Source organism: Orycteropus afer, unplaced genomic scaffold (assembly GCF_000298275.1).
Source record: "Orycteropus afer afer isolate SDZICR_OR568_19922 unplaced genomic scaffold, OryAfe1.0 scaffold00536, whole genome shotgun sequence".
Lineage (NCBI taxonomy): Eukaryota > Metazoa > Chordata > Mammalia > Tubulidentata > Orycteropodidae > Orycteropus > Orycteropus afer.
Window position 1 is genome coordinate 248,888 of NW_006922123.1, and position 12,838 is coordinate 261,725.

General features: G+C 40.6%; 1 protein-coding gene across 1 annotated transcript; it reads right to left on the reverse strand.

The window, feature by feature from the left end:
- Positions 1-11,634: 11,634 nt before the first annotated feature.
- LOC103209834 (olfactory receptor 2A2-like) lies at positions 11,635-12,564 on the reverse strand. Its single transcript, XM_007955728.1, has one exon. The coding sequence runs from the start codon at positions 12,562-12,564 to the stop codon at positions 11,635-11,637; it is 930 nt and encodes a 309-aa protein (XP_007953919.1).
- Positions 12,565-12,838: the final 274 nt, after the last annotated feature.

Here is a 12,838-nt window from a genome sequence, read left to right on the forward strand (position 1 = left end):
AACAACAACAACAACAACAACAACAACAACAACAACAACAACAACAACAACAACAACAACAACAAACTTTTTATTACGGCCTATAATCTCAGTAAGTGAGATTTCATTGGCTGTGCAGCTGTCCCTGACAAATCCCATTTTTTACAGTATGGATTGGGGTGCCCTAAGAGGTGGGTGCATGCTGTTCTCTTCCAGAGGAACTGGATGTAAAACACCATCCCTGCTCTGCTGGTTTCCCAGTGCTGCATCACCAAGGACTCGGCGGCTCTGTTGTGTTGTTGTTAGGGGCCGTGAAGTCAGTTCCCATGCACAGTGAGCCTGTGTAGAGCAGAACAAAACACCACCTTGTCCTGCGCCGTCCTCACAAGAGCCGCCCTGCCTCAGCCCATCACTGCAGCCACTGTGTCACTCCGTCCTGTTGAGGATCTTTCCCTTTTTCTCTGACCCTCTATTTTTCCAAGGACTGGTCCCTTCTGACAACATGACCAAAGTACATGCAAAAAAGTCTGGCTGTTCTCCCTTTTAGGGAGCATTCAGTCTGTACTTCCCCAGGACAGAGTTGTTCCTTATGCTGGCAGTCCATGGTATTTTCAATACTGTTCACTAACAGCACAATTCAAATGCATCAATTCTTCTTTGGTCTTCTTTATTCATTGTCCAGCTTTCATATGTATATGAGACAATTGAAAAGATAAGGGCTGGGATCAGGTGGACTTCAAAGTCACATCTCTGCTCTTTAACACTTTGAACAGGTCTTTTGCAGTGGATTTGCCCAGTGTACTATATCGTCTGATTTCTTGACTGCTGCTTTTATGAGCGTTGATTGTGAATCCAAGTAATATGAAATCCCTGACAACTTCAATCTTTTCTCCATTTATCATGATGTTGCTTATTGGTGCAGTTGTGAAGATTTTATTTTCTTTATGGTGTGGTGTAATCCATTCTGAAGGCTGTAGTCTTTGATTTTCATCAGCAAGTGCTTCAAGTCCTCTTCAATTTCAGCAGCAAAGTTGTGCCATCTGCATATCACAGGTTGTTAATGAGCCTTCCTCCCATCCTGATGCCACTCTTCTTCATTTGGTCCAGCTTCTTGGATTATTTGCTAAGCAGACAAATTGAATAAGTATGGTGAAGGGATACAACCCTGATGCCCTCTCTTCTGATTTTAAACCATGCAGTATCCCCTCTGTTTGAAGGACAGCCTCCTGCTCTATGTACAGATTCCTCATAAGCAACAATTAATTTTTTGGGAATTCCCATTCTTCTCAATGTTGTCCATAATGTTATGATCCACACAATCCAATGCATAGTCAATAAAACACAAGAAAACATCTTTCTGGTATTCTTTGCTTTGAGCCAAGATCCATCTGACATCAGCAATGATATCTCTCATTCCATGTCCTCTTCTGAACCCAGCTTGAACATCTGGCTGTTCCCTGTGGATGTACTGCTGGAAGCATTTATGAATTATCTTTAGGATATAATGTATATTATATAATGATGTTTTCCAGTCATTTTGGCATTCTGTTGGATCACTTTTCTTTGGAATGGTTGCAGGTATCGATCTCTTCTGGTCCATTGGCCAGATCTTCCAATTTCTTGGCATAAACAAGTGAGCACCTTCAGCACTGTCTTTGATTGTTGAAATATCTCATTGTGTTTTCCCTCAGTTCCTGGAGACTTGCTTTTCACCAGTTCCTTCAGGGTAGCTTGGAACTTCTTCCTTCGATATCTTCAGTTCTTGATTATATGCTACCTCGTGAAATGTCTGAACACTGATCCTGTCCTTTTGGTAGAGGGATTTCACCTTCTTTTGATGCTCCGTCCAATATTCTGCCCCTAAAATGTTTCAACATTGCAAGTCAAGGCTTGAATTTTTTCTTCCATTCTTTCAGCTTGAAAAATGCTGAGGTGTTCTTCCTCTTTGATTCTCTAACTCTAGGTATCTGCACATTTCATTAAAATACTTTACTTTGGCTTCTCGAGCCCCACTTTGAAATCTTTTGTTCAGCTTTTTTATTTCATCATTTCTTCCATTCACTTTAGCTATTCACCTTTCAAGAGCAAGCTTCAGAGTCTCTTCTGACATCCACTTTGGTCTTTTCTTCCTTTCCTGACTTTTTTAAATGACTTTTTGCTTTCTTCATGTTTGATGTCCTTGATATCATTCCACAACTCCTCTAGTCTTTTGCCATTGGTGTTTAATGTGTCAAATCTATTCTTCAGATGGTCTCTAAATTCAGGTGGGATCTGCTAAAGGGATATACTTAATGACTTTTTAAAAAACTAACATATGTTATATTAACAGTTCTGTGGCTCTTAAATCTAAATTGGGTCTGAGGGCTGCGTTATTTCTTAAGGCTCCAGTGGAGAATCCATTTTCTTGTCCTTTCCACATTCCAAAGACCACCTACATCCTTCAGCATGTGGCCACCATTTTCCATCTTCAAGTCCAATAACATAGCTTCTTTTCCTCTCTGACCTCCTTCCTCCTCTAATCAGAACCCTTATGACTACATCAGTCCCACCTGTATAATCAATCTATGATAATCTCTATATCAGAAGGCCTTTAACTTAACCCTGTCAGCAATATTCTTCTTGCATATAAGCTAACATATTCACCAGTTCCAGGGATTAGAAGGCGAGCATCTTTGGAAGCCCATTTTATGTCCAACACCATCCATTCTCTGATTCCCAAATACTGATGTCTATTCCACACACACACAAAAAAATACCTTGTCTACTAGGTCTCAACCCGTTATACCATTCGGTCAAGTCCAAGCTATCATCTAATACTATGAACCGAAAGCCCCGAATCGCATCATGGAAGCCAGGTGAGACTCAGACGGTGCTCCCAGCTGGGGCAAAGTTCTCCCCCATCCACAGGGAACCTGAAGACACTCTTTCTGCTCCCAAAGCACAATGGTGGGACATAAGGCACCAGGTTGAGACATTCCATTTCAAAAGAGAGAACATGGATGACGTAAAGAATCGAATGTCTCAAGCAATTTTGAAACCCTGCAGGGAAAAATCCTGTAGATTTTCAGGCTTGAAAATAATACTCTAAACGTAACCTCAAGCTATTTTGAGGTTTTGCCATCTGGGGCCCCAAATGCACCTCTGACCTACCCTTCCTTGTTCACAAAGGGTAGCAGGTGGCTGCTTCTGGGTAGTTTTATCAGCCTGTTCTCTATTAAACATTGGGGTTAAAACTCATTCTTTCATTTCATCCTTTTTCTGTTCCTTTCATTCTGTAATGGCAGTGTTTTGTTTGTTTGTTTCAATTGTGATTTGGGTGGAAGTTTACAGAGCAAATTCATTTTCTATTTGACAGTTCATACACATTTTGTTTCCTGACATTGACTATAATTCTCACAATACAACAGCCCTCTTCCCACTTCCTCCCTGTGGCACCTTTTCCCTCTGTCTGTCTTTCCTATGCCTCCTGAGCTATCTCCCTGTACAGATGCTGCCCTTCTGATCTACCGTGGTTGATTGCTCTAAGAGTGCACCTACCTGATGCACCCCATAGGCCTGTCTACTGTTTGGCTGGAAGTTAAGCCATGGGAATAAGTTCAATTCTAGGCCCAAAGGGTGACTAAGGGCCATAGCCTCAGGTTTTCACCAGTCTATAAGACCAGTAAGCCTGGTCTTTTTTATGTTTTTGAGTTTTGTTCCACATTCTTCTCCCACTCTATCCAGGATCTCCAATTTTGATCCCTTTCCAAGTAGTTGGCAGTTGTAGTGAGGCACCATCTAGTTCTTCTGGTCTCAGAGTCAGGTAGGCTGAGGTTCCCATGGTCCACTAGTCCACTAGTTTCCAATTCTTTGATTTTCTTCACTCGTCTTTCCTCTAGATGAGGAGAGACCAATTGTTGTATCTTAGATGGACACTAGTAAGCTTTTAAGACTTCAGTTGCTACCCACCAAAGTACTGTGTAGAATAATGTTTTTGTATAGTATATTATGTCACTTGAGTTTGATGTCCCCTGTGAATATTATCCAAAGCCTGTGGGGCCAACAACTCATTCCCTGAAGATGTTTGGCTGTGGCTAAGAAGTTATCATAACTTTGTCCCCTGTTTGCTCTATTACATATATGAACATACTTATAGCACATACAAATACGTATGTAGAAGTATTGTCTTCCAAACTTATATATAAAACCAAAACCAAACTCACTGATGTTGAGTTGATTTGGCTCATAGTGACCCTTCCTTGGGTTTCTGAGTCAGTATGTCTATGCAAGTAGATTGCCTGATCTTCCTTCTGAGGGGTGGCTGGTGGGTTTGAACTGCCAGCCTTCTGGTTAGCAGTCAATTGCCTTAGGCACTCCGCCACATAGCATAGTATATTCCATTTTGCCTACCCATATCTGATCATTTTTCTGTCTGCGTCTGTATCCACCTGTAGATTCACGTTTGTCAGTACTGATAATGCAGTATCTTATATGCAAGTGCTTGCTTTTCTTGTCTGTTCCTCTTGTGCACCGTCCTGCGTCTTCTTTTTCCTTAGTGTCATTGTCCTGGTCACTCACTTTTGGAATGCTGCCTGTCCCTTCACTCAAATCACTATGTGTCTCTTACCTATCTAGCAGTTTTCCCTCCTTTCCTTTCCCCTCCCTGGAAATCAACAGACTGTTTCCTTCCGTGTGTAAACCTTTCCTTGACTTTTTACAGTAGTAGACTCATACAGTATGTGTCCTTCTGTGACTACAATGGCAGTGTTTCTGAGGATAGAATTTTCTTGAAAACTTTGGGTGTCTGTGATGTATGTCTTATGATTCAGACCATAGGCAGTGGTCCCTCTATAGATGACCTCATCTCTATCCTGCTTCAAACTTTGTAAAATAAATCCAACCTACTGAAAGGTGTCAAAATCACACAAAAGATTCTCACACGCTTTCACCCAGATTCAGTAAATGTCAACTTTTCAATTTTGCTCAAGGTAATAAAAGCAACCACGTGTTTGGGGATTGTGTATATGTGAAGTGAATGGCACAAAGTTTTAAGGGATGGGAGGAAGATTTCCATTAAGTTTTTAATAAGGTACCTGCACCACCTCTACTAATAGCAATAAAATAACAAAACCAAACTCCTTGCCTTTGAGTCGATTTTGACTCATAATAGCCTACAATGGGTTTCCAAGGCTATAAATGTTTACAGAATCAGACTGCCTCATTTTTTTTTTTTTTCCTGCAGGGTACCTGGTGGATTTGAACCAGTCACCTTTTGTTTACTAGCCAAATGCCTGAATCACTACACCACCAGACTGACAACAATGTTGTTGTTGTTGTTGTTGTTAGGTGCCATCGAGTCATTTCCAACTCATAGCGACCCCATGCACAGCAGAATGAAACACTGCCCAATCCCGTGCCAGCTCCACGATCCCTGCTATACCTGAGCCCATCATCGCAGCCACCGTGTCAATCCATCTCCTTGAAGGCCTCCCCCTCTTTCGTGGACCCTCCACCCTACCAAGCATGACATCCTTCTCCAGGGAATGGTCCCTTCTGACAACACGACCAAAATAGGTGAGACGAAGTCTGGCCATTCTTGCTTCCAAGGAGCATTTCAGGTGCACTTCCTCCAGGACAGACCTGTTAGCTCTTTTAGCAGTCCATGGTACTTTCAGCATTCTTTCCCAGCACCACAACTCAAAAGCAACAATTCTTCGGTCTTCCTCACTCATTGTCCAGCTCTCACATGCATACAAGGCAATTGAAAATATCATGCCTTGTGTCAGGTGCACCTTAGTCCCCAAGGAGATATCCTTGCCCCTCAGCACTTGAAATAATTCCTTCACGGTTGACTTTCCCAATGCTACACATCGTCTAATGTCCTGACTGCTGCTTCCATTGGCATCAATTGTAGAACCAAGTAACGTGAATTCTTTGACAACCTCAATCTTCTCTCCATTTATTGTGATGCTGCTCATTGGTCCAGTTGTGAGGATTTTTGTTTTCTTTATATTGAGATGTAATCTGTACTGCAGACTGTATTGTCCTGACAACAATAACTACCCACAAATCAGTATAGTATTATTTGAAAGCAAACATAGATTACTATTAAAAGTATCTTGTCAATTTTAGTAAAGCCACTGTTTTTCAACTAGGAGTGTAACGGCCAACTAGAGAGGAAGAAGAAGAATCTTATAACACGCTCTATGAAAATCAGAGTTTTTTCATCTTAAAATGCAGGCTTTTTCATGTTTACTTGAGATGCTTCCAGTGGATGTAAATATTTGCCCAAATAGTACTTTGATGCTAAGTTTAAGGAGCCTTGATATTGCAGTGGATAAGTGCTTGGCTGATAACCAAGAGGTCAATGGATTGAACCCAGCAGCAGCTGCTCTGTGCAAGAAAGAGGAGGTAACCTACTTCCATAAAGATGCCAGCCTTGGGAACTCTATGGGGCAGCTCTACCCTGTCCTACAGGGTCACTATGCGTTGGAATCAGCTGGACTGCAACAGACATACTAAATATAATCTCATCACATAAAGACCCTCTCCAGGAATCAATTTGACAGTGATGGGTTTGGTGTTGATTTATATATAAAAGGGATTTTATATTACAAAAATGAGATTAATTTGTACTGTGCAATGATCAGCTTTATTTAATTGGTATGCTGAAGCATTAAAATTTAAAAATTCCAAATTGATAACCCTTCAGGACTCTTTAAACAAGGCTAATGAAAAGCTAGAGAAGAAAATGGTGCCGTCACAAATTAGGCATTTGGTCAGAAAATGACTTCTGACACCACCACAAAGAAAGAGTTCCTCATTCCCCAGGTGCTAAGGAGGTGTAGCACTTTAAAAAAAACTAGAATGAATCACGCTCATTATTTTAAGAAGTGCAAGTGTTCAAATATAAAATATTTCACCAAATTAAGGAGGAAATTGGAAAATTACTCAGATTCTCAGCAATGATGTTCCTTCAAGGAATCTAATAGGGTCAACAGATCCTTTTGTTCAGTTCATTGTTGTTGTTAGGTGCTTAAAGGTATTGTCATTCTCTTAAGTATTGCCAGTTGAATTAAAAGTGAGTCCTAACTCTTACCCAAGATACTGTTAAAATTTTGTTTCATTTTATAAAAATAGAATGCTTTTTGAGAAAATTGGTGAACCTGTTACATACAGAGGAAATCAATTTTCTGCTACTTAACAGAATTCCTGTCATGACTGGCCTGTAAACACTAGAAATAATGCCATAAAATGAGAAACACATTTATAGAAAAATATACAAATTTATTACTTGTGATTTAACTATACTGTGTGTGTGTGTGTATAATTTTTTTTGAAGCTGTTACTCAGAAAAATAAGAGGCTTAGTTGTGATTTAAATTAATAACTTTAACTCCTAGGTTACAAGATACAAAACAAAGAGATTTAAGTTCATAATACAGAAGTGTCAGGGCTTTTAAATAATTTAGAGATTTTTAATATTTGTATTGTCCTTGTATTTAAAAAAAAATTCAAGGATTATTCCTTGTGAAATTACACTGGTTAGTTATTTTGGCTTTAAATAAGCTATATTTCCACTGTGTATAACTGTGTAAAAATAGAATTCACATAATATTCAAGTTTATGTAATACTTAGATTTATTTTCTTATGGAAAGCTCAACTAATTTGAGACCATATCAGGTCACTATGAGTTGGAATCAACTCAATCATATTGAGTTTGGTTTGAATTTGGTATATTTATTTACTGATTATATTGGTCTGACAAATGATTTTTAGTAAACGTAAAATTGTAAACCCATATTTAACTAAATTACACTACCATAGATCATGCCATTTTACATAGATTACTGGTAGCATAATGCCTAAGGCACTTGACTGCTAACCAGGAGGCTGGCTGTTCAAACCCAGCAGCCACTCCTCGGGAGGAAGGTTGGGCAATCTACTTCCATTGTGATACTTCCTCAGAAACCCAAAGAGGGGTCGCTATGAGTCAGTTCCGACTCCATGGCAGTGGGTTTGGTTTGTTTGGTTAGAGTGGCCCTCAGTTAACGGGTCAAAAACTATGTAAAATATTTTAAGGCTGTGTTACTACACGTGTCCTCTATGTCACCTGAGAACCTGAATGGCATATGTCATCTGTGTAGCGAGTGCTGCTGGCTCACTGGGACACTGCCTTTGCTTTCTTGGTTCTCTGCCTCCTTGCTCTCTCTGGGCCTGGAAGTCAGTAGAATCAGATTGCATTGGCTAAAGTAGTTTCTAATGTGGATGGATGAAACTGTGCTAGGTACAGTATTTGCAAAAATAAGGATTTGTATGCAGGATAGTGGATAGAATTTCTCTATTCATCAAGGGAACTGTTCTATTAATGTATAACATATGTATTGTCTTATTTAATATGCTAACAAGGAAATAATATATTACTATTATTTTCATATTACTAGTATTTTAAGATAAAGTTAAAAGCATTTAAATGGAATATATAAAATTGTGTATATTGCACATATAATTGTACTAAGGTTATTAAACTTAGTAGGTAAAAGGTCTATAAATGACTTAAATGAGAACGAATGATTCATAAAAGATTGAACTTTGTTCTGCATTTTTGTGCTTTTACCATAATCTTCAACATGGCAAAGCGTCTCACATAAAAAATAAACAACAGAAACCCCTCAGTGCTACTTGAATTTGATATTCTAAAGCAGGCCTGTAGACCTTGACTTTCAAAGCTAAAGATTAAGCTCAGATCCCAGTGTAATAAGCAATTTTACCTCACAACTCATGTTTCTCTTTGCTCAGCCCAGCCCTAAATCCAAATAATAAAGCTCTTAACATGGCTTTTACTGTTACGTAACGTTTGGGGTTTCATGTAGCAAGTGGGCATCCAAGATGATTTGCTCCCTTCCTTTAAAACAAGAGGAACCATTGAAATATTCAGGTTAATAGAGCCCTGTTGTTGATTGATTGATTTTATTAGTAGAACCTCTCCAAGCTGAGTCTACCAGTATCCCAGAGCCCCTCAGGGAGCCATGTGATAATGTGATAGAGAGGCCTTTAAAAACAGATGTGGCATCAGTTCCTCAAGTCTGGCTTCCTTGTCTCTGAAGAGCCTTCCTCTGGATTGTACGTGAAGGACACAGATGTGCTATCGGGGGCTTGCTCACGGCTAGGAACGCATCAGAAGCCCACTGGCTGCCCTAACATACTTCTCGACCTTTTATCCAAGACCCAGCATTTGTTTACATCCATGCCAGCTGTACCCGAACCAGCTGAAGCCACAGCAAACATCTTCTAGCATCCCCTCTCCCTCCATGGATCCTTGATGCGGTAAGAACCCCAATATTCCCATATAAGTGGCCAGCTACATTAATGCCTGTGGGAGTCTCCATCACCTGTTTCCATACACAGGCAGTGCCCAGGTTGGGAGCATGTGGCTTAGGGACAACTCCGGCTTGCCCTTTAACATTAAGTAAATTTGCCTTCAGTTTGGAACAATTGAACCAACTCCTACTTGTAACAAATTCTTCACCACAATCACCTTTGAAGTCATTCGGCTTTTAAATCACTGAAAATGCTTGGAGTCTTTTTTCTCCACTAAAGTAAGGCTAAAAAGAACCATTTGCACCTTTTTGGACTCACCTACAAATTTGACTTAATGATTTAAAGGCACAATTAGGAACTGATCTCATTCCCAATCCACGTCCTCCCTGTTACTGTTGAAACCTGTCCTACCTAATCCAGTTCCCGTTCTTCTCTTCTGATAAAGTCAGTCCTCACGATTGCCTGGAAGCTGATCATATTCTAACCACGGCCATCCTAGCTTGGTTGACATTCCCTTAGTCACCTCTGATAGGAGATTGTTTGCTCTGGTTCATATCTAAACATAATCAGTGCATCCTTTGTATTGTATATGTTTTAACTTCGAAATACTTCTATAGAAAGTGCTTTTTTTTTTGGCCAACATTCATTCGTTGAAACATTTTATCTGGTAACTTGGGCATAGCATGTTTCCTTGCCAAAGGTTTAAAAGTTTAAACCTTTACTAAGAGTAAGTGTATCTTGGGATTTGATCATAATTTCAGAATGTTATCAAAGTACAGGTGTTTTACAACTTTGTCAGGCACACTAATGAAAATAGAGAAATCAGCGACTTATTTGAGACCGTTACGTATCTGAAGGAAATCTCACTTAATAAAATTAAAGTTCATAATAAAGACAGTACTTTAAAAGCTGAATGCCTTGGCTAACACCTATACAGAAAGTAGCCCTTGGTCATTTAATCATTATAAAGACAGTTGTTCCATTGATTGCACAAATCCAGGGGACTTGGTCACGATCAAAAAGGAATGATGTTGGTTATATCAATGTGAAGGGATCTTAGTGGTGCAGTGGTTAAGGACTGGGCTGCTAACTCACAGGTCAGCAGTTTGAATCCACCAGTTGCTCCATGGGAGAAAGATTGGCAGTCTGCCTCTGTAAAGATTTACAGCTGTGGAAATCCTACGGGGGCAGTTCTACTCTGACCTACAGGGCTGCTGTGAGTCGAATCAACTCCACGGCAATGGGCAATATCATCGTTGTCTCATACTGATGGTGTCATGCCAGACCATCTTTAGATAAGTTGGTTCAGGCAATACAGAACTCTTGGTGGGAAAATTACAAGAGGCTGAGCAAGTGATCAGTCTTGCCTTATTGGCAACGACAATGGCTCAAGGACAAGTGCAAAGGTGGAGCAAGGGCACTTAAAGGTGCCTTTAGTGACTTGCAGGTGGATTTCATTCATTTGACCAAATACTAAATCTTTAAATATATTTTAGGATCGCTTATATATTTTCTGTTAGGAAGAAAGTGTCCCCAACTTTTTTTTGTGGTTGTTGCTGTTTGTCATTGACTCAGCTTTAATTTGTAGCAAATTTGTGTATAAAAGAATGAAACATTGCCTGGCCGACGCCATTTTGCTCTCTACTCCTAAGCTAGTCCACCAAGGAATTCAGCTTTTCTCAGTCATTTCTTTCACTGTCTTCACAATCGGGAGTAGCAGCCTGCCCCTCGGCGATATTACCTGTGTTCAATTTCAGGAGCACTTTGATAGTTGTCTCTTCTGGTGTTACTAACTGTTCCACTCTCATCTGGGAGCTCTGGTGGCGTAGTGCCTAAGGCATCTGACTACTAACCAGAAGGTTGGTGATTCAAACCCACCAGCCACTCCTAGGAAGGAATATTGGGTAATCTACTTCCGTACTGATACCACCTCAGAAACCCAAGGAGGGGTCACTATGAGTCGGATCTGACTCAATGGCAGCGAGTTTGGTTTTTTTGGTTTTCATTCTCATCTACCACAAGAGGATTATAAAAAACCACATATGTCCAAATATATAAGTCAAAGTAATGTGTTGATGTACTTTTTCTGTACATTTAAAATGAACATATTTTTCCTCCACACAATTTTTCAGGTTTTGTAAAAATGAGAATTTGATATTTTTAAAAGAAAGATCAAATATTCAGATAATCTCCTAACATGACTTCTCCACCTTGGAGAATATGTTTGTCCGTGAATTTGGAAAATTTTCATGTTGATATCCAACTTCTAATTGGGAAAATGTCCTCAGTTCTGGCATCAACAGACCATAGATCTTAAAAGAAGAATCTCACCCAAGCACTGACTCTAGCCAGCCCTCACATTGCCCTCTTCTGCAGTGCTCTGTAGAAGGCATCTTTCACTTGCACATTCCTCAGGCTGTAGATGAGGGGATTCAGCATGGGGTTCAAGAGGCTATGAAACAAAGAAAGCATTTTCTCCTGCTCCTCTCGTTGCTTGGAGTCTGGAACCATGTAAACCACCATGGCTATGCCAAAGAAGAGCCCAACCACACAGAGGTGGGAGGAGCAAGTGGAGAAGGCCTTTCTGCGGCCCTCCCCAGACTGGATCTTCAGGATGGCCCAGAGGATGCGTGCATAGGAGACCAGCATGAAGGAAAAGGGGCCAACTAAGACAAACACACTGGCAGCAAAGAGGACCACTTGGTTGATCCAGATGTTGGCACAAGCCAGCTTGAGGACAGATAGGATTTCACAGAAGAGGTGGTTCACTTCCTGTGGTCCACAGAAGGGCAGTCTTAGAAGGAGAATGGCATGTAGAGTGGCAAGGATAAACCCACATGCCCAGGAGGTGATGGACAAAACAATGCACACCCTCCAGCTCATGAAGACGGTGTAATGTAGTGGGTGGCAGATGGCCACATACCTGTCATAAGACATCACCACCAAGATCAGACACTCTGTGGCAGCAAACGCCAAATACAAAAACGCTTGCATTATGCAAGGGACAAAAGAGATGGTTCTCTTCTGGTTCACTAGATTTGCCAGCATCTTGGGGACATTGTTGGAAGCATAAGATATGTCAATGACGGCCAAGTGTGAGAGGAAGAAGTACATGGGGCTGTGCAGTCTGGGGTCCATACAGATGAGCCCCAAGATCATCCCATTTGCCAGCAGACTGAAGACGTAGACCAGGAAGAAGATGGAGAAGAGGAGAACCTCCGTCCCTCTACAGAGCTGGAATCCCACCAAGAGGAACTCTGTGACCCACGATTGGTTTCCCTCCATTGCTTAATAGCTGTCTTTCAAGGGCACAAGTGGGATAGAAAGGTCAGAGCTGGAGAGTCAATGAAAACTGGAATTATTTATTTTGAAATGAGCTCAGAGAGCGGTTACATGCTTGTCCGTACTCAATGGTTCCCTTAAGGATTTGGTTACCTTTTGTGTTTAACATTTTTAAAAATAAATTCAAAAGAAGAAAACCAAAATTAATGGAAACAATCAGTCCTAGCGACTGGTACACCATCCGATCTGCAACCTATACAACTATGAGACCAGAAGA

Coding starts and splice junctions, on each gene's coding strand:
- LOC103209834 (XM_007955728.1), bottom strand. CDS start 12,564: ATGGAGGGAAACCAATCGTGGGTCACAGAGTTCCTCTTGGTGGGATTC.